Source organism: Myotis yumanensis, unplaced genomic scaffold (assembly GCF_028538775.1).
Source record: "Myotis yumanensis isolate MYYU_CA2020_CCGP unplaced genomic scaffold, mMyoYum1.0.hap1 SCAF_10, whole genome shotgun sequence".
NCBI classification, from domain to species: Eukaryota; Metazoa; Chordata; class Mammalia; order Chiroptera; family Vespertilionidae; genus Myotis; species Myotis yumanensis.
This window is the reverse complement of record NW_027223761.1, coordinates 47,688,609-47,707,333: the sequence shown is the minus strand read 5'-3', so window position 1 is coordinate 47,707,333 and position 18,725 is coordinate 47,688,609. Positions and strand designations below refer to the sequence as shown.

Genomic DNA, 18,725 nt, shown 5'->3' with positions numbered 1-18,725 from the left:
TAAAAGGAAAAGCAGGATTGCCCCCTTTTTTTAATCCTCACCCAAGGATATTTTTTTCCATTGAGAGTGGAAGAGAGAGGGAAAGACAGAGAGAAACATTGATGTGAGAGAAATACATCGATTGGTTGCCTCCTGCACGCACCCTGACCAGGGCCCAGGCTGGGGAGGAGCCTGCAATTGTGGGATGTGCCCTTGACCCGGGACCCTTCAGTCTGCAGGCCGAGGCTCTATCCATTGAGCCAAACCGGCTAGGACCAGGATCGTCCATTTTTGTTTGTTTGTCTTTTGTTTGTTTATGGGGACAAGGTAGTTTTAGTGTTTTCCAGGACATTCTAATCGGCGAGTCTGGATCTGAATCTTGGGAGAGAGGTTGCCATAGTATTATTTTTGAGTTCTGTTTATTTTTCCATTAGAAACTAAAGTTCTTAGAGGTCAACTGATCATGGTCTCAGTAAGATGACTATAGAACCAAAACATAAATTCCTAAGCTTCTTACCAACTAGGCCTTAACTGAAATGGCCTTTTGTGAAAGAAAACATAAATCTTTTTATTTCCACTATAATTGTTTTACTGTTTTGCTTCTCAGAGTATCTTCAAATAGGTAGATAAATTTAAAACTGGTATGCATATTCACAATGCGTTTATTCTCTGCACTATTTTCTGATGTTATTTGACTGATGACAGACAAGTGAAGAAAGCTAGGGATGATAGCTGAAGAACCCCACACCTCTTCTTTTCCCCTAGCAAAACCTTAAAATTCAAAGATTAGATAGTCCTCAATAAATAATCATTACTTCCTATATGTTTGATCTAATCTCAGTTGTTGCCCTGTTTCTGAGGAGACTGTAAGTGTTAAAGAATGAATTCAGGTGTAGTGTCCACTTCTGTAGAAATTTAAAAATATCTTTTTCATGTTGGCATTATTGAGCTATAGTTCTTTTTGAAAACCAGTGGATCAAGTGGACAGTTCTTCAAAATCCACCCTTACCTCCAAATTTTAGTGCTCACTCGGCATTAATTGAAACTTGGGTGGTTGGGTAGACTTTGAACAAGGCAAATCACCATACATATCTGATATTCTTTTTTCACATATTTAAAAAATAATAAACCCATTTTATCTGCATGAAATTCTCATTTTAACTGTTACTATCTAGATTCTCTGTGTAGCTTCATGGGCTGTGGTATTTTTCGTTTACTTTGCTCTTGATTACTGTGAAATGTAGTTGCCTGCTGTTTAAGGCAGCTGCAGTAGAGTGCACCCAGAGGTGGTTATCATTCTATATTTAGTGAGCCTTAGGGTTTGTAAAGCATTTGCAAATTCCTTCAGGATAAAATAGTTTCTATAAATGTAACCCTTTTAATGAAACTATTATTATCAACCATTAAGGAAATACAGCAGCTAATATGTATGCATTTGTGGACAAGACAGAGGCCCAAAACTTTTTTTTTCTTTAAGAGTTCACTGAGTATTTTAAATACTTAAAATTAATCATGTGAATCCTATTTTTATACTCTTAATCTTGAATTGCAGAGCTTTTACTCAAGTGTTTACCTTTGGTCCAACATTTCGAGCTGAGAATTCTCAGAGCCGGAGACACCTGGCAGAGTTTTATATGGTAGAAGCCGAGATCTCTTTTGTGGAGAGCCTTCAAGATCTCATGCAGGTAGGTACACAAATTTTAAAATAGATTCTAAATGTCAGGCCTCTGTATACATTTTTACATCTGTGCATTGCAAGGTGTTCATAGGATGAAGAAGATAGAGAACTACTTAATTTAGTAAACATCTTAGAATGCCTTTAGTACAAGAGCCAGACATTTAAGTTCATATCTCAGGTTTGCCCTTAACGTTGTTATGATGTTACCTAACCTTGGTGATCTTTAACTTCCTCAACTGTAAAATGAGAATAATAGTACCTATTTCATAAGGTTATTGTGAGGAGTAAAAGAAACAATGTATACAATGTAAAGCACACAGTCTGACATATTGCAGGCTCAGTAAATAGTAGCTCTTGTCATTTCCTAGGCAAACAAATAAAACATCTTTATGGTTAGGGAAATTTCTATATAACTGTATTAGAAAGCATCCACAGGAGGCAAGGGATGAGGATGGAGAAATGCCATGCTAAGGAGTTTGAATTTAATCCAAAAGATAAAGGAGGAGTTCTCAGTAGGAAAGGCCATGGTCAGAGTTATAATTTAGAAAAACTCTCTAGCAGCAATATGAAAAATGATTTAGAGTGAGATAAAAACAGAGGTGGGAGTCCTCTTAGGAGGTTGTGGCCATAATCCAGATAGAAAACACAAGTTCTGGAGTGGAATGGACCAGGATTTGTTCATCAATTCCTTGCTATGTGACTTTAAGCAAGGGACTTAATTTCTCTGAGCCTCAGTTTCCTCATCTATAAAATGGGAATAACAATGCTTACTTCATAGGATAGTTCAGAACAGCAGTCACCAACCAGTGGTCCATGAGGTTGGAATGGTTGGCGACCGCTGGTTCAGAGGATTAGACAGATAATATATATAAGGTACTTAGCATAGTTCATGGCACTTAGTTAGGACCCAGAAATTATTTACTATTGTTATTATGAATTCTCTACTCAGTACCATTTTGGTTAACATCTTAGTTTGGATTTGTAATTACAAGATGTTTATTTTAGCAGTTTTTATCAGCTATCACTTCCATTCATTTATATTCTCTTCTTATTCATCCAGTAAATGACCCAATTCCACTTAAAACATAAATACTAAATATACCACCAAACAGAATGGACTCACTATTTGATTATCCTGTCTTAGGTTGTATTTTGTCGTAAGCAAGTTCTAAAGCAGAGATTAGCATCCGGGAATTATAGAGGAATGCTCTAGAGAACAACACCTGTAGGGAAAGGAAGAGGGAGAAGCACTGGGCAGAGGGAGAAGTTGAACTGTGATGCATTTACAGAGGCCTTAGCCAGCTCTGTGAGGAGCTTTGGAGCTGGAATGGTCCTTCATAGTTGTCCCATATGAAGGCAAGAGGTGGGCTTTTGTGCTTCCCCCCATCAACCAGTCATTGGACATGGGCCATCCTTGGGAAGAGGTGTAACCACAGTAAGAGAGCACTCTTGGCCTGGACCATTCCTGAAGAGGAACTCGACCATGAACCAACAGCAGTTAATATTCCCAGCAGAGAAAGCTCTTGGTTCTGAAGGGGTGTTCTGGCCACATCCCATAGTATCCATTTCCCTACCCCATTAACATCTCCCACTATTGTTCTAGATCACTAGGGAGTGGTTTGGGAGTGGTTGCTAATGATACCTAGTGACTAAAGACTAGGAATGCTATTCAACATCCCACAGTGCACAGCCCTCTCCCCCCAACAAAGAATTCTCTGGCCAAAAATATCAATATTAAAACTGTTGAGTAACCCCTTTCTAGATTATAGAGATTCAGGTCTGAGCCTCACATGGAATCAGTAAATTCCTTAAGTTGTTTTCAGTTTTAGCCCACAACCCAATTCTGTCTTACTCTTTCACTTGGGCAATGAGAGTATTGTAAGGAACAGAACCATACTTTTAACCTTCCTATTTCTTCTGCCTTGACCCTGTCTCTACTGCCCCAAAATAGAGTCCAGAGGGAACAGCTACAAAAACAATACATAAATTATGTTAGAATTTATTAAACATTATAATCTATGCTTCGTAATTATATATTCTACTAGTGGCCTGGTGCACGGATTCATGCACATTGAAAGGAAGCGGGGCCGTGCTCCCTCCTCTCTGGTTCCAGGGTGCGTTGCCCGAGAACCACCGCTGCTGCCAAGTCACCGCAGCTTGGCAGTAAACCAGTTCAGGGCTAACAGTGCCCCAGCAACAATGTAACCCATGGCACGACCGAAGGTGGAGTCACGTGGCCCCAGGAGGAATCGGGCTCCCTCCTCTCTGGTTCCAAGGTGTGTCACCTGAGAACCACTTGGCAGCTCCTGCGTTCAGCATCTGCCCCCGGTGGTCAGTGTGTGCCATATGTACCAGCCGGTCAGGACTGTCGGATGGTCAGATGGTCACTTAGCCTTTTATGTATGTATATATTCTATAATTAAATAACATATTTGGTACTACACTGAGTGGAACTTAGCACATATACTGTTGAATGATTTGATTGATTAAAATATAAGCTTTTCTCCTAAATATAGGTGAAAAAAATATGCTCCCTCAAAAGTGATCTCCTGCTTTTTTTAACTTTTCTTCCTTTTATAAATTACATTCTGTAGGAATTATTATCCTGACGAAGAGCAGTCTCTTAAATACTAAATTAAAATATTGTAACAAAGAATTTTCTCCTCATGAGGTATAGCAATTACATGTTATTGTTTTAGAGCCATTGAGTAATATACCTTTAAAAACATCTGAGGGTTATGCTGACCCTTCAGTTAAGTTTCTTTTTCCTTCAAATATATTTATAGAGCATAGTCTGAAAGTCAAGGTTAGAGAAGCCAATGATTTACTTCTTCAAATGGAAATTTACTGCTCATGAAAGACACCGATTTAACAGCTCCAGTGGTCAAAGTCTTCATCTTACTGATAGGTATACTGTGTCCCTCAACGGTGCAGGCGCACTGGCTAACCTACCTGTTCTTTTTTCCTCCCAATATGCATCGGCTTTTTTTAGTAATTGAAGATATACTCTTCATAAATCATTTAGTTACTTAGTGATTTCTTTATCTCGCTGCTAGATTGAAGGAGATACAGCCTCAAGGTAAAAGATCTTTGGCCTCCTTTTGCTCTTCTTTTATCCAATTATTCCTTACCTCTATATTACATATCCATATATATTTCCAAATATAAAAATGTAAAGTATATGTAAATATAAAAGTATTATGTATATATAAATATATCTGGTTGTCACTGGTAATTAAGTACTTTCTTACATCCGGTCATATTAGATTACTTCAGTAAATGCTTATGCTCCCCCCCCCCCCCCCCCCACACACAAACTCCCTGCATTTACAGCCCTGATAGGGTTCACCAGTGATGCAAGAGAGGATTCAAGGAAGGAGCCTGCCTCTGTGGCAGCCTGTGCTGAATAAATGCATGTATCTTTACGAGTATGACATTTGGAGGGCCTATTATGATTTCATTGACTTTAAGCCAAAAATTTTAGTTTGGGTTAAAAATATTTTAGAAATATTTTCCATTTCGCCCTGACCGGTTTGGCTCAGTGGATAGAGCGTCGGCCTGCAGACTCAAGGGTCCCAGGTTCGATTCCGGTCAAGGGCATGTACCTGGGTTGTGGGCACATCCCCAGTAGGGGGTGTGCAGGAGGCAGCTGATCGATGTTTCTACTCTCTATCCCTCTCCCTTCCTCTCTGTAAAAAATCAATAAAATATATTTTTTAAAAACTATTTTCCGTTTCAATCACTTTCTTCTTCTATGAACAAGTTTTCCCCGTGAGATTGCTATGGACACTTCTGGTGGAATGAATTCTTATACGGGGTAGGCAAAAGTAGGTTTACAGTTGAATATGCTGGTTTGTGTTATATAATGATTAGTGTTATTTTTTGCTTTATGCTTTAGAAAAGCAAAAATGTATATATACTTAGGTGTAGATATATCTCATGGCCTCTCTGCTTTTAAGGTTTACTTTCCTTTATCAGTGACTGAATGAAACACTTTTCAAAGTGTCTCACTCTTCATAACTAATATTTGTTGTGTGCTTCTGTGGGCTGGGTAGTAAGCTAAATCTTCTACATGTATTATTTCATTTAGCTCTCAGAACAATCCTGTAAGCTAAGTACTGTTATTGCAATGATTCCATAAGTGAGAATATTGAAATTTAGAGAGGCATCAATCAGTTTTAGCTGTTTATTTGACATCCGACTTCATTATCAGTATTGAAACTGTTGACAAAAGATGTAAGCGTTTTTCTTTCTCATTTTGCCCCCTCTGAGAAGTTGCAATTCCTCCTCTAATTAATCTGAGAAACTGAACTTGCTGTAGTGCATTCAGGATGAGGAGGCCTGACCAATTTATAGTTGCTAAACCTGGAGGCAATCCTTCCAATACCCTCAACAGGTCCTTCACAGAAAGTGGCTCCCAAGTCAGGCTGTTCTGTCATTGCTCTCAGGTCATGGAGGGGCTCTTCAAGTCCGCAACAGCGATGGTTCTTGCCAGCTGTCCCGAGGATGTTGCGCTCTGCCACAGGTTCATTGCTCCTGGCCAAAAGGTAATTCGTTTGGTGGATAAAGCCCAGAACATCCACTCTTTATATATGTTAATGACATCTAATGAATACAATTACAGTTAATAATAAATTTTCTTTTTCTCTTTTCTTACCAAGGACAGATTAGAACATATGCTAAAAAACAACTTTTTAACGTAAGTAGACATTATACTTTCTCTGAACTTTACTCATACTTTAGCATCATTTATCACACTATACTAAATTTTTTGCTTATATACGGGCGTATCACACTCCCTAGACTCGTGAAAGACCTATGTTTTAATTATTTTTATAGCTCTTGTTTCTGGTTCATAGTCGATAATCAATGTTTCATGAATAAATGAATGAATAAATTATAGCAATATAAATGAACATAGTAATTATTAACTGTATTAATGCAATTCAAACTAATACTAACTTTAGTCATCAAAATTGGCTCATTAAAAACAAACTTAATCCCTAGTTGGTTTAGCTCAGTGGATAGAGCGTCGGCCTACAGACCCAAGGGTCCCGGGTTTGATTTCCGTCAAGGGCAAGTATCTTGGTTGCAGGCTCCTCCCCAGCCCAGCCCCTGTTTGGGGCTTGTGCAGGAGGCAACCAATCGATGTGTTTCTCTCACATGTATGCTTCTCTCTGTCTTTCCCTCTCTCTAAAAATCAATGGAAAAATATCCTCGGGCGAGGATTAAAAAGGAAAAAAAAAAACACTTAAAATACTTACATGTAATGTCTGTCTCTGTTTTTCTCTCAGTCTTCCCTTTTCTTTACCATCACTTGCTAAAATCTGATAATATATTCTGAACTTTTTTGCCACTTTTTAAAAGCGTAACATATATTATTGCCTTATTTCCACTATAATTCTATTCAAGTATACTTATTTCACCAACCATATTAATCAGAGAGGCATATAAGACTTAGTATTCAGTGTGTTTACAGTGTGTATAGGAAATTGGACATTAGAAGAGTAGAAAATTGCTTCTGAAAAATAAATTGATACCATTCTTCACTTGCAGTCTTTAGGTTCAGGAAGTTGTTGTTTTAATGAAGACATCATCCCATCCTTGAGGAGGGGAATATAATAATTTGGCAGATTGACTGAGTTGAGAATTTCAGGTGTCAGCCCAAGCATATCAAACTCGAGGCTGCAGACCACATGACTTGTTTATTTGGCCTGTGTTAGTCTTTGAGTTTGACATGCTTGGCGGACTCTCAGGCTATAAGTTAAAAGTGATGATGAGTGATGCTGAATGATTAGTGAGGCAGCAGAAGTGGGCTCAGAAAAGAAGAAAATAGCCGTCCTGTGATAGAGAATGGAAAGGCAATGAAATATAAGTGAGGGCTTTTGAGGGTTTTTTCTTTCACTTAAATTTATATTGAATACTTACTATGTACCAGGCATTGCTCTAGAATCTAAAAACTGTCTCTTTTCTTCTTCTAAGTTTTTATTAACTTTTTAAAAACTATCATCCATACCAGTGTGGGAGGTAAGGGTAGGAGGAGAGGGGACAGCAAGGGGGCAGGAGACAGGTTGGGGGGAGGGGGATTATGCTCTCTTGGTCATAAAGCTCCAGGTTCATCCCAGAAAAATGTGGCCCTTAAAAATCATGTACCACTTTTTAGTACAATCTTGTTCCAAAGGCTACCAGTTTGGGCTACAGTCAGCTTCTTAAGGACCCCAATGGTGTCATCAATGTTGCACTTTCACAAGCTTTTTCTTCCCCATATGGTCAGTCATTGTAAACAACCTCTATCATCCCTTATGGAGCTTGAATCGCCTGGAACCTGCTGACGCCACAACCTCCTTGCTCAAGAGCAGAGCCAGGACCATAAAAACTGTATTAAAACAGTGAACAAAGCAGATAAAACTCCCTGCCTTCACTAAGCTTACATTTCTGGTGGAGGTAATAATAGCTAAAAAACAAGATAAGTAAGTTAAACATGTAGTCTATTAAGGCCTTCGACTGACTAGATATGACCCACGCACATGATGGAGGTAAACTGCTTTACTCAGAGGCCACAGATTTAAATGTTAATCTCATCCAAAAGACACCTTTACAGAAACTTCCTGAATAATGTTTGATTAAATATCTGGGTACTGTAGCCCAGCCAAATTGACACATAAAATCAACATTCACAGATCAGGATAGTGGCAATGGAGGTAGAGAGAGGCTTTCCTATTCTAGATATATTTTAAATTTAGAGCAAACAGGATTTGCTGAGAGGGAGAAGGAAAGAGAAGACTCAAGGGTGACTTCAATGCTTTTGTCCTATACCGCTGTCAAATTGGAGTTGCCGTTAACTGAGATTGGGAAAGCCATAAGGGTAGCAGAGGTTTGGGGGAGAAAGGGGATGTTATCAAAATCCTTATCATTGGGGATCATTTTAAGACTGAGAATCTTTTCAGACATCCAGTTATAGATGCTGGGTAAGGCAGTTTGAGTGCACAGATGTGGAGTTTATAGGAGTGTTCTGGACATAAGGGTATTGATACAAGTAGTAATTAAGTAGATAAGGAAAGAAGTAATTTGGACATCTGAAGGAATTTATGCTGGTGATGGAAAACCAGGGAGAAGATCTTAAGAGAAGTACTGTAGCTCCTACTTAATGAACTAGATCTTAGATTGGGGAAAAATATATCCACCATTCATTGACTATGAGCCTGTGATAAATTTCACAGATATTAATGATTCATTTTATCTTCACAACAACTCTGTGAGTAGTTCTTATTGCCATTCTATAGATAAAGAATCAACTCGAAGAGAGTAGGCCAGTAAAAGAAGTGGAGATTCAAACTCATTTATCTGATTTCAAAGCTCATACTTTCAACCACTATACTTCCTGTATTTGAAAGGGCTCTAGAGTTAGTGCTAAAATAGTTGTAGCTCCCCCACTGTCTTTAAGACCCTTATGTATCACTTAACTGTCGTGCTTTGGAGTCTATGTCCATAAAATACTAAAGTTAGGAAATGACCTCATGGTCAGTGCCATTTCATTCATTGCCATTACCATCATCCATCCCACACAGCACAAGTCATAGTTGAGGCTTAAATTTACATGTGTGACTATTTGTTAGTGTCTGTCACCTCCATGTGGTCAGAGGCTTGTTTATTTTGTTTGCTATTATGCCCCCAGTGCTTAGCACAGTGCCTCTGATAGGAACTCGGCAACCTATTGAATACCTGAGTGAATTCATAATTGACATGTGAGTAACCATGGGGGGGTGAGGATATTCTCCTTTAGACTAGGTCCTCTCCTTGAGTTTTCCTATTAACTCCTATCACTATTTACTTTAGACACTGAGTATAGTGAATTATGATTCAGAGGTCCTGGATTTTAATCCTGCTTCTGCCACTTATTAGCCATTAATGAATGAATTAATATTTATCAACTACCTACTATAAGTTAGACACTGTGCTACTCATTGAGGATGGCGTGGAGAAAATAGCTATGGATCGGTCCTGTTATAGAATTTAAAATCTAGAGAAAAAGATGAACAGTTTGATATTTGCATGAAGAATTATTTAATTACAACTATGAACCTAATTAATAGTAAATCTTTAACCTTTCTGAACTTTAGTTTTCTCATCTGTAAAGTGGTCACTTGTCTTATATTGTTGAAAGGGTCAAATGACTACTGCTGAAGCAAGTTGTCAAGCGAAATAACTTGGAAACACTCCTAGTTAAAGTATTATAAAATCCTTTTAAATGTATTGTTGAGTTCACTAGAAAGTAAAAGAAATTCCAGGAGCTAGAAGTGAAGAGGGAACTGAGCACCAGAGGGATATGCATAAATGGTATGATTCTGAGGATTCTCAAGGTGGAGGTGAAGGGGGGTTGCCAGTCTTAGTAGCCAGGAATTTTAACAGCCACAAGAGGACATGACAGGAGACCTAGGCATGATGATTAATTAGAATTGAGATACTTTCTGAAATACACACACACAAGATACTATCTTCTATAATAATAAAAGGGTAATATGCTAATTAGACCGGACATCATTCCGGATGTCATTCTGGATGGCCTTCCAGACGAAGCCAGGGCTGGCGGGAAGCCGGGACCCAGGTGCCTGCCGGCAAGAGGGTGGGGCGGGGAAGCCAGGGTCCCGGGTGTCAGAGGGAAGCCTGTGCTGGCAGCCAAGGGAAGGAAGGAAGAAAGGAAGGCCTACTCTTGCATGAATTTCATGCATCGGGTCTCTAGTATGACCAAAATCTTTTCAGTAGATTTCAGTGTATTCTTGACGACTTGTTATAATTGTTTCATGTAAAAATATGTTATTTAAGGAATTTATGTAGTAATTAAATTTTTAGCCTTTATCAAGCACAAATAGAATTCAGTTATTTTACATTTCCTTTATGATATGGAGGTTTTTAAAATATAGAATCCTTACCTTTTTTACTTGCTCTTCATTCATGTGTGCGAATTTGAGGCAGAGAATGCTATTGATGAGCTCTTTAGCATAGTAGTTTTACAGCTTTAAAGTAGTTTTCTTCATTCAACAATAAGCATTGAAACAAAGATGTTTGGATACTGTACCATGCAATTCCACAATGTCTTCTCCCCTCCTCAAAGCACTTTGGGAAGTTCCTGGGAAGGAGAGGAAATAACCTGTATACATATCAAGAAAAATTAGTAGAGAGAGTTGAGAAGGCCATTAGAGATATCCAGTATCAGAACTGTAATTTGAACTTGAAAGTTCTGCCTCAACTTGAGGTGTGGAGGGAGTAGGGCAGCATGTCCAGAAAAGCAAGAGACATTTGGACATGAGAACCATTTTTCTTAGAAATGGAATAGTAACATAGCAATGGCACAACATCCTTTTTGATTGCTCTTACATTTCTCAGTGTGATAAGTAGATCATACCATGTAACGATAGAATAGAATAACAGGCTGTCTGAGCAGGAAAGAACTTTAGGTAATATAATCCAGTCTTCTTGCTTACAAGTGAAAACACAAAAATTTACAATGTTTGTATACCACATTACAAAAAAATGTATATAATGTTTCCATTAAGGTGGGATGATTTACATAGCTAGTAAGTGATAGTAGAGTCGGAGGGAAAACCCACATCTCTTGTTTATATTAAACATATGAGACTCCAAGTGGTTTAGGCATTATTTTAGCAGTTAGAAGCTTAGACTCTGGTCAGCACACCAGGGTTTACTAGTCACATGAGTCATTTTTGGCAACTTACTGATCCTTTCTAAGTTTCAGTTTCCCCTCTATAGGATGCTTGTTTAAAAATTATTCCTACTGCCAACACCAGCATCATTCTTACCTTAGAAATTACGTGTTATTCAATACTAGGTTTTTAATTTGAATAGAATTTTTATCTTTGAAAAAAGTTATCACTCAAAGCATAGCTTTGGGGGCTTTATTTGGACTGTAAGACACAACTTTCTGATTAGTTATTATAGTATTAACTTCATTTCTGCTTCAGAGAATAAGTTTGTGTTGGGTAAGTTATTTTTTGAGCTCGAAGTTCTTTTTTTTTTATTACTTTTATTTTTTTTTCAATTTTATTTTATTTATTTTTTTTTATTCTTTTAAAAAAAAATATTATAATAAGTATTACAAAGGGTATTACATATGTGTCCTAGAGCTCGAAGTTCTTGAGGAACTTTATAGATTTTTGTTTTTAATCATCCAAAGTGCTGTTTCAGAGGACCTAGGGAAACTGACATTTTCGTATATTAGTGGACATAATTGGTGTAACTCTGTAAAAGGACAGCAATATCTTTGGCAATATCTTTCAAAATATGTAAAACTGCAAATGCCAACACACTTTGATCCAACAATTTCATTTTTTTTCATTCACAAAATTAGTATATGAGAGTCATTTGTAGCATAAAATAGGTATATGTAGTAATGATTTATAGTAGCAAAGATTGGAAATAGCTGAAATATCTACCCACCAGTAGATGACTGGCTAAAACTAATTAGGATACATCCACAAAATAGAATATTACATAATAATTCAAAAAATGAGGAAACTTTTCATATTCTGATATGGAAATGTCTGCAAGGTATATTTTTGCATAAGTAATGATATAAGAGTGTATGGTATGTATGCTATGGCTGCCATCTATTTTTTATAGGGAGATTATATATTAACTAGAGGCCTGGTGCACAAATTCATGCACCAGTGGAGTGCCTCGGCCTGGCCTGCTGGATTGGGCCAAAACCGGCTCTCCGACATCCCCCAAGGAGTCCTGGATTGCGAGAGGGCACAGTCCAGGCCGAGGGATCCCACCGGTGCATGATCGGGGCTGGGGAGGGACCATGGGAGGGCTCCAGGGGATGCCCATCTCTCTCAGTCCTGATCAGCCAGACCCCAGCAGCAAGCTAACCTACTGGTTGGAGTGTCTGCCCCCTGGTGGTCAGTGCACGTCATAGCAACTGGTCGACTGTCTGCCCCTTGGTGGTCATTGCACATCATAGTGAGCAGTTGAGTAGCCTTAGCATGTCATTAGCATATTATGCTTTGATTGGTTGGACGACTGGACACTTAGCATATTAGGCTTTTATTATATAGGATATTTGCTTACAGATGTATAAAACCCTCTGGGGGGGAAATCCCCGCTGGAAGGATACACAAAACCACTAACAGTGATTGTGTGAGAAGAGGAACTAATTAGGTTGCTATGGGACAGGATGGAAAGTCGTATACTCTTTCATACATAATGATTTCTTTAAAAAATAAAAACACCACTATGTGCATATATTACCTATTCAAATCATGTATATAAATTTTTGGCTTGGCTTGCTTTAGGCATGAGGTTTCTTACTGAGGTAACCTATGATATTTTTCTTAACCTAGTCTTAAACAATGCTTAGAATATATTAAAGAGGCCTTACCATGGCCTGAAAAAGTTCATAGGACCTGACCTGTGACTACCTTTCCTATCTAATTTCCTGGCATTCTTCCCCTTGTTCAATACTAGGTCACATTGACCTTTTCCTTCTTTGAATGAGCCAGACTCAGGCCTCACTTCAGGCCTGTGTACCCACTGTTCCTTTTGCCTGGAATACTTCCCCAGATATTTATATGGTTCCTTTACTTCATGCAGGTTTCTGTTAAGATGTCACCAACTCAGTGAAGCCTTTCTTCACCATCTTTTCTAAAAGAGCACCCTCAAACATCCTCTGTCTTCTTACCTAGCTTTATTTTTCTTCATAGCACTAATAGCTCCCTGGAATCATATTATTTCTGTTTATTTGTTTATCTTTCTCCCCACTCCCCACCTGTACCCCCAATATCTATCTATCTATCTATCTACCTACCTACCTAACTTTCTATCTCTCTCACTCTCTCTCTTTCTCTCTCACAAACACACATACACCACACACGAATATCTACATAAAGGCAGGAGCTTCATTTTTAGTTACTGTATATCCAGTACCTAGAATAATCCCTAGCACAGAGTAGGTGCCAGTATGTTTTTGGGTGAATGAATGAATGATGGCTCTAGGAAAATATTTTTGCTCATCCAGCCTCTATATTTCACACTGTTCATTACGGCATTGGCATAGCATGAATTCAGAGTAAATCTCTACTTGCTTAGTGACTATCTGCTCTGTGTGCACTACAAGTAGGTCAGAACTAGGGTTATTGGGTGGCCATTCTCTTCATGCTGATAGGAGGCCCAGAGGATTAGGTAAACCTTACTTCCTGATTACTCCGTAATCATTTAATACTCATATTAACTCTCGGAGACTATGGAAATAGATCTTTTCTCATTTTCAGGTGGACTAGTTAACAATAGCCGATTGTATTGACCTCTGCTTTTCGGTTTCTCTCCAGCATTTCTTACACGGAAGCCGTGGAGATCTTAAAGCAGGCGTCCCAGAACTTCACCTTCACCCCAGAGGTAGTATTTATGTTTGAGTATGTGTGTATATCAAAATGTTTTTCCTCATCCTTATCTTATTATTATTTAAAATAGTCTTATTTCTCTTATTGGCAGGGTGCAGGATTTGCTCCTCTATACATTGGCTTTCTTTTATATTTGCTCAGCCTTGTTGAAATATTTATAATGAACAATAATTTTGAAGTAGAATTGTGTCATTTGTAATAGCATTGACTAAAGGGTTATACAGAAGTTTCCCAAGTGTAGGAAGACAAAAATCCTTTAAAAGAATGGCGACCATAGACTATTAGTATAGAAATCAACTAGTTCAGTGTTTCCCAAAGTACATTCTGAATGATGTTAACAGGTGACAAACAAAAGAGGTTAAATGATCAAGTAAGTTTAAGCAACACATTGAACAGGTTTCTTTTCCTGTTGAACTTTATAGAGTCTTCCCATTTGTGATCCACTTTGGAAAACACTGAATTGTTTTGGGTTGTTTTTTTAAGAATGCCTTTATTTTATTGGCAAAGGTGTAAGTACAGAGAGGCTACATGATTCATCAGTGAGTGTGCACATAATGTTAGAGGCAAGTCTCCTCATTCCTATGCCAGTATTTCTTCCCGATAATTAAGGTATTGCCAGACAAGTGGGAGTAATAAGATAATGTTCAGAATGTACAGTAATATCTTTGTCTTCAAACTATTCCTTACACCAGTCCCAACCCCAGTTAAGTCAGATCCTCTTATAAGCTATAATAGTTATATTTATAATCAGTTAATTTCTTTGCATAATTTTGTATTTAGTGTTTGTTTCCTACTCTGCAAGCTTCATGAAGTTAAGGGTTCTATTTTTCTTACTATATCCAGTACCTAGCATGGGACCTGAGATTTAACAGGCACATTAGTATTTGCTGAAAAAATAGATGAACAGTGTTATTAAATATTCATCAAGGAGCATCTGATATATCAGTTGACTCTTTTAGTTTAAAAAATTTCACTGAGAGAAGCCATCTAGCCAAAGATGGACTCAATATTAGAAATATTATCTTTCATCATTTAATTTCCTGAGACTTAGGAACAGTAACTCTAGAAGACGTTCTAGGCAATATTAATAAAACTGTGATCCTGAGGTCAGTTTTTATACACTGTGAAAAGCACACTTTTTTTTTCTGCAGATGCTATTCATCTGCTAAATGCTGCTCCCTCAGACAGGGCCAGAGAGCATAGTGTTTATCTACACGTTTCAGCTTTCATCTTTCCAGGCCTGTGGATGTTCTTGCTAACACATACCTCTCTAGTTTAGTTATCTGTGCAACCTCAGCAGACAGCTCCACACATCGCTGATCCTCAGGGAGAGAACTGATACAGGTTATTTTCGGGTCCTGCATTGTATATTTCAGCTCTGTCTTCTCCTTTGTTGATTTTTTTTTCTCATTGCAGTGGGGTGTTGATCTACATACTGAACATGAAAAGTACCTGGTGAAGCACTGTGGCAACATACCAGTCTTTGTCATTAATTATCCATTAGCACTGAAGCCTTTCTACATGAGGGACAATGAAGATGGGCCTCAGCACACAGTAAGGAACGACCAAACAAATTGGATTAGTCATCTCAGAGCCTGGGTTTTCCCCTTGGCTTAATTTTCTTTATCCTTTGGCACATTTTCTTTAATTAAGTTTCTCAAAGGCATCTCTAAAAAAAGTATTCACAAAGAAGATCCCAATTTTCTATAAACGTACTCCCTCATATCTATGACAAAGGTGTCCTTAATTTGGCAGATGCACATGTAGGTGTATTTTGTTTTTTAAGTAACTAAGAGGAAATAGCCTAGAGCACTGCATAGCAATGCCAGGTCTACTGCCAGGTTAAGTGCTGGATAGGAGACTATAGAGGTGGGGGAGTATGCTGGGCAAGAGGCCATTGCAGTGGCAAAGGAAGAGCCAGCTGGCAGAGCAGGAGGCTGTCTGATAGAAACAGTGAGGGAGCTCTGGGGGATCCAGGAGGTCTGGGTGGCTCTTCTGATTCAACTGTCTCTCTGTTCTCTGTAGCCTTTCTCATCCTGTCTTCTTTTTTCACCCTTAACTTTAGTTGTTGTTTTTTTTTATTCTTCTGGTTTACTTGGGGCGGGGCGGGGGGGGGGGGTCCCCTTCTTTGCTCTTTTACTAAGTTATCAATATATAAAATAGGAATATATTTATTGAATAGTTACATACTTAATATCATTAACTGTAAAAGTCTGTGATATAAATATATTTATCTCAAAAAAGGTCCAAAACTTGGTGCTTTTCACTTGTCTTTAGATAAATGCCAGTAGAAAAATGTAGATCAGGGCCTACCAGTAAATAAAATGTCCCCATCTCAGAGTGTACAAGGTTGTCTGTTTGAATGTATTTCCTGTTTTCTCTTTCTACTAATAAAACAATAGTAGCCACCAATTAGGAGATTCCTATGAGGCAAGCATGACCATCTCATCTCTAAGTACCGAAACAACCCTGCCAAGAAACTTACTCTTTCTCCCATTTTAGAGATGAAAAACGGGGGTGTAAAGGCATTGATTGCATTTCCCGAGACTACAAAGGCAGTGAGTGATGGAGTTGGCATTCAGACCTGGCTGTCTCGCTCTGAGGTCTGTGTTCTTCTCTACTCTGTCTCACTGCCTCAGAATCACAAACATCGAGTTACACGTTAGCCCGTGATTTTACTTATCCCCACCTTTCATGCGGCATTATCCAAATCCAGTGAGCAGCCCAATTGATTTATGATTCTTATTTTTCTTTTCCCTATCAATCCTCTGATATAATTGATTTTGAGAAATGAATTGGCCAACAGGTTGGCAGCAAAGCATAAACATAGGGCAAATATTATTTGATCCTAAATAACTCAATATTAAGTCTACATCTCAAAACGGAGGACTATGTCCGTGTCTCTTGGCTTTCTTATCATTCCATCACATCCCACTCCCACCCCCCATGCACTCACACCATGTATTCTTCTTGCGCAATTTCCCTAGATTGAGCCCTTTTCATTGATGCCATTTATAACCTGCTGAAGATTTTCTTTCTCTAAAGACTTTCCTGGGTTACCCAGTCACCTTGATCCTTCTTTTTCTGGATTTTTATAGCATTTAAAGAATTAGTAAAACTGATAGCATTATGTCTATTTTTTGTAGCTTCTGTATAAGTTTTGCTTTCTGAAACGAAATTAACTTTTTTGGGATGGTGAGTCAGTTTCTGATAGCCACCATGGGACCTACAGTTCATTCCTCCTTCCCACTGCCACCCCTGTCTCTGAAGCAGCACTTTCTAGAGTCAGTAATAATTCCATGTTATTCAGCCCAACACACTTTTAACAGTGTTTATCTGACTTCACCCCTCAATGTTGTTCAGCAGTATCGTTGGCTTTCCTCTTCTTAAAACTTCCTCCTCCCTTGGCTTCCGTGGCATCGCATTCTCCCAGTTTTCCTCCCTTCTCAGGAGGTTCTTCTTTCTCAGTCTCCTATGCAGGTTCTTCCTCACCTACTAATCCATTAAATGTTGGAATTCCTCAAGGCTCCATCCTAGGTCTTTTCTCCCCACAGGTGATTTCATCTGTGCCCAAATTTGCTATTTATTTTCAGATAACTCAGAAATGTATCTCTCTAACCCAGACTTGTCTGGGCTCTGGACTCATACTGCCATCTACATATCTCAAAAGCCTCCCAAACTTAACATATGCAAATGGACCCCATGATTGCTGATCTTCTCCTGTCCTCCCACAAAATTTGATCTTCTTTTTGTATCCTCTGTTCATCTAATTGTACAAGTCAGGTAACTAAGTCATTTTCAAAGTATCTCTTGCTTTCCATATTGAGGTTATTTCTAAATTCTGTCATTTTTATGCTCCTAAATGTATCTCAAATCCATCCACTTCTCTGCATTTCCACTTTTACCTTTTTAGATGAATATAGCACCATTTCTTGCCTGGTTTACTTCACTAGCCTCCTGGCTGGTCTTCCTGTATCTACTCTTCCTCCTAGGGGTCAGTTTTCCCCGTTGTGCATGAGCTTTTAGAAAATGTAAATCTGATCATGTTTTCTCCCTTCTTATCTCCCTTCTTAAAACCATTCAGTGGCCTCTCACTGCTCTTTTTTTTTTTTTAATTGGTGAGGTGGAGGAGGGGGTGAGAGAAAGAGAGAGAGAAATATCGATTTATTGTTCCACTTATTTATGCATTCATTAGTTGATTCTTGTATGTGCCCTTACCAACCCCAAACCTTGGCGTATCGGGACGATGCTTTAACCAACTGAACTACCAGGCCAGGCTCTTAGGATAAAAGTCAAAATCCTTCACATGGCCTACAAGCCCCAGGGCAGCCTGGCTGCTCCTGTCTCTCTTTCCTGATGCACTGTGGTGCTCCCCTTTGTCCTCTCTGCTGCATCCACACTGCCCTTCTTCCATGTCTTCAGACTGGAAGTATCTTTGTAATCCCTCAATCTACAACCATCTTCTTCGCCTAAGTAATTTTACTTACTCTCCAGATCTCCATGCAGTCTTCATTTCCCAGAGCAACCTTGCAACCTGAGTCAGACACCCCTGTTAGATACTATAGTGGTACCGTATCAAATTTCAGTCCCAGAACTACTAACTCTTACTCTATCACAATCCTTAGCACAGTTTTAATTTACACTTATTTGTA

The 18,725-nt window shown here is 38.6% G+C and overlaps 1 protein-coding gene across 2 annotated transcripts in view; it reads left to right on the top strand.

The window, feature by feature from the left end:
- The window catches only part of NARS2 (asparaginyl-tRNA synthetase 2, mitochondrial), a 112,158-nt gene that overhangs the window by 75,914 nt on the left and 17,519 nt on the right, over window positions 1-18,725 (top strand). For both annotated transcript variants that reach the window (XM_070425697.1, XM_070425698.1), the window contains exons 7-11: window positions 1,532-1,664; window positions 6,106-6,204; window positions 6,319-6,356; window positions 14,002-14,068; window positions 15,490-15,627. In XM_070425697.1, the coding sequence (XP_070281798.1) occupies window positions 1,532-1,664; window positions 6,106-6,204; window positions 6,319-6,356; window positions 14,002-14,068; window positions 15,490-15,627 (475 nt within the window). The remainder of the gene's footprint in view (window positions 1-1,531; window positions 1,665-6,105; window positions 6,205-6,318; window positions 6,357-14,001; window positions 14,069-15,489; window positions 15,628-18,725) is intronic.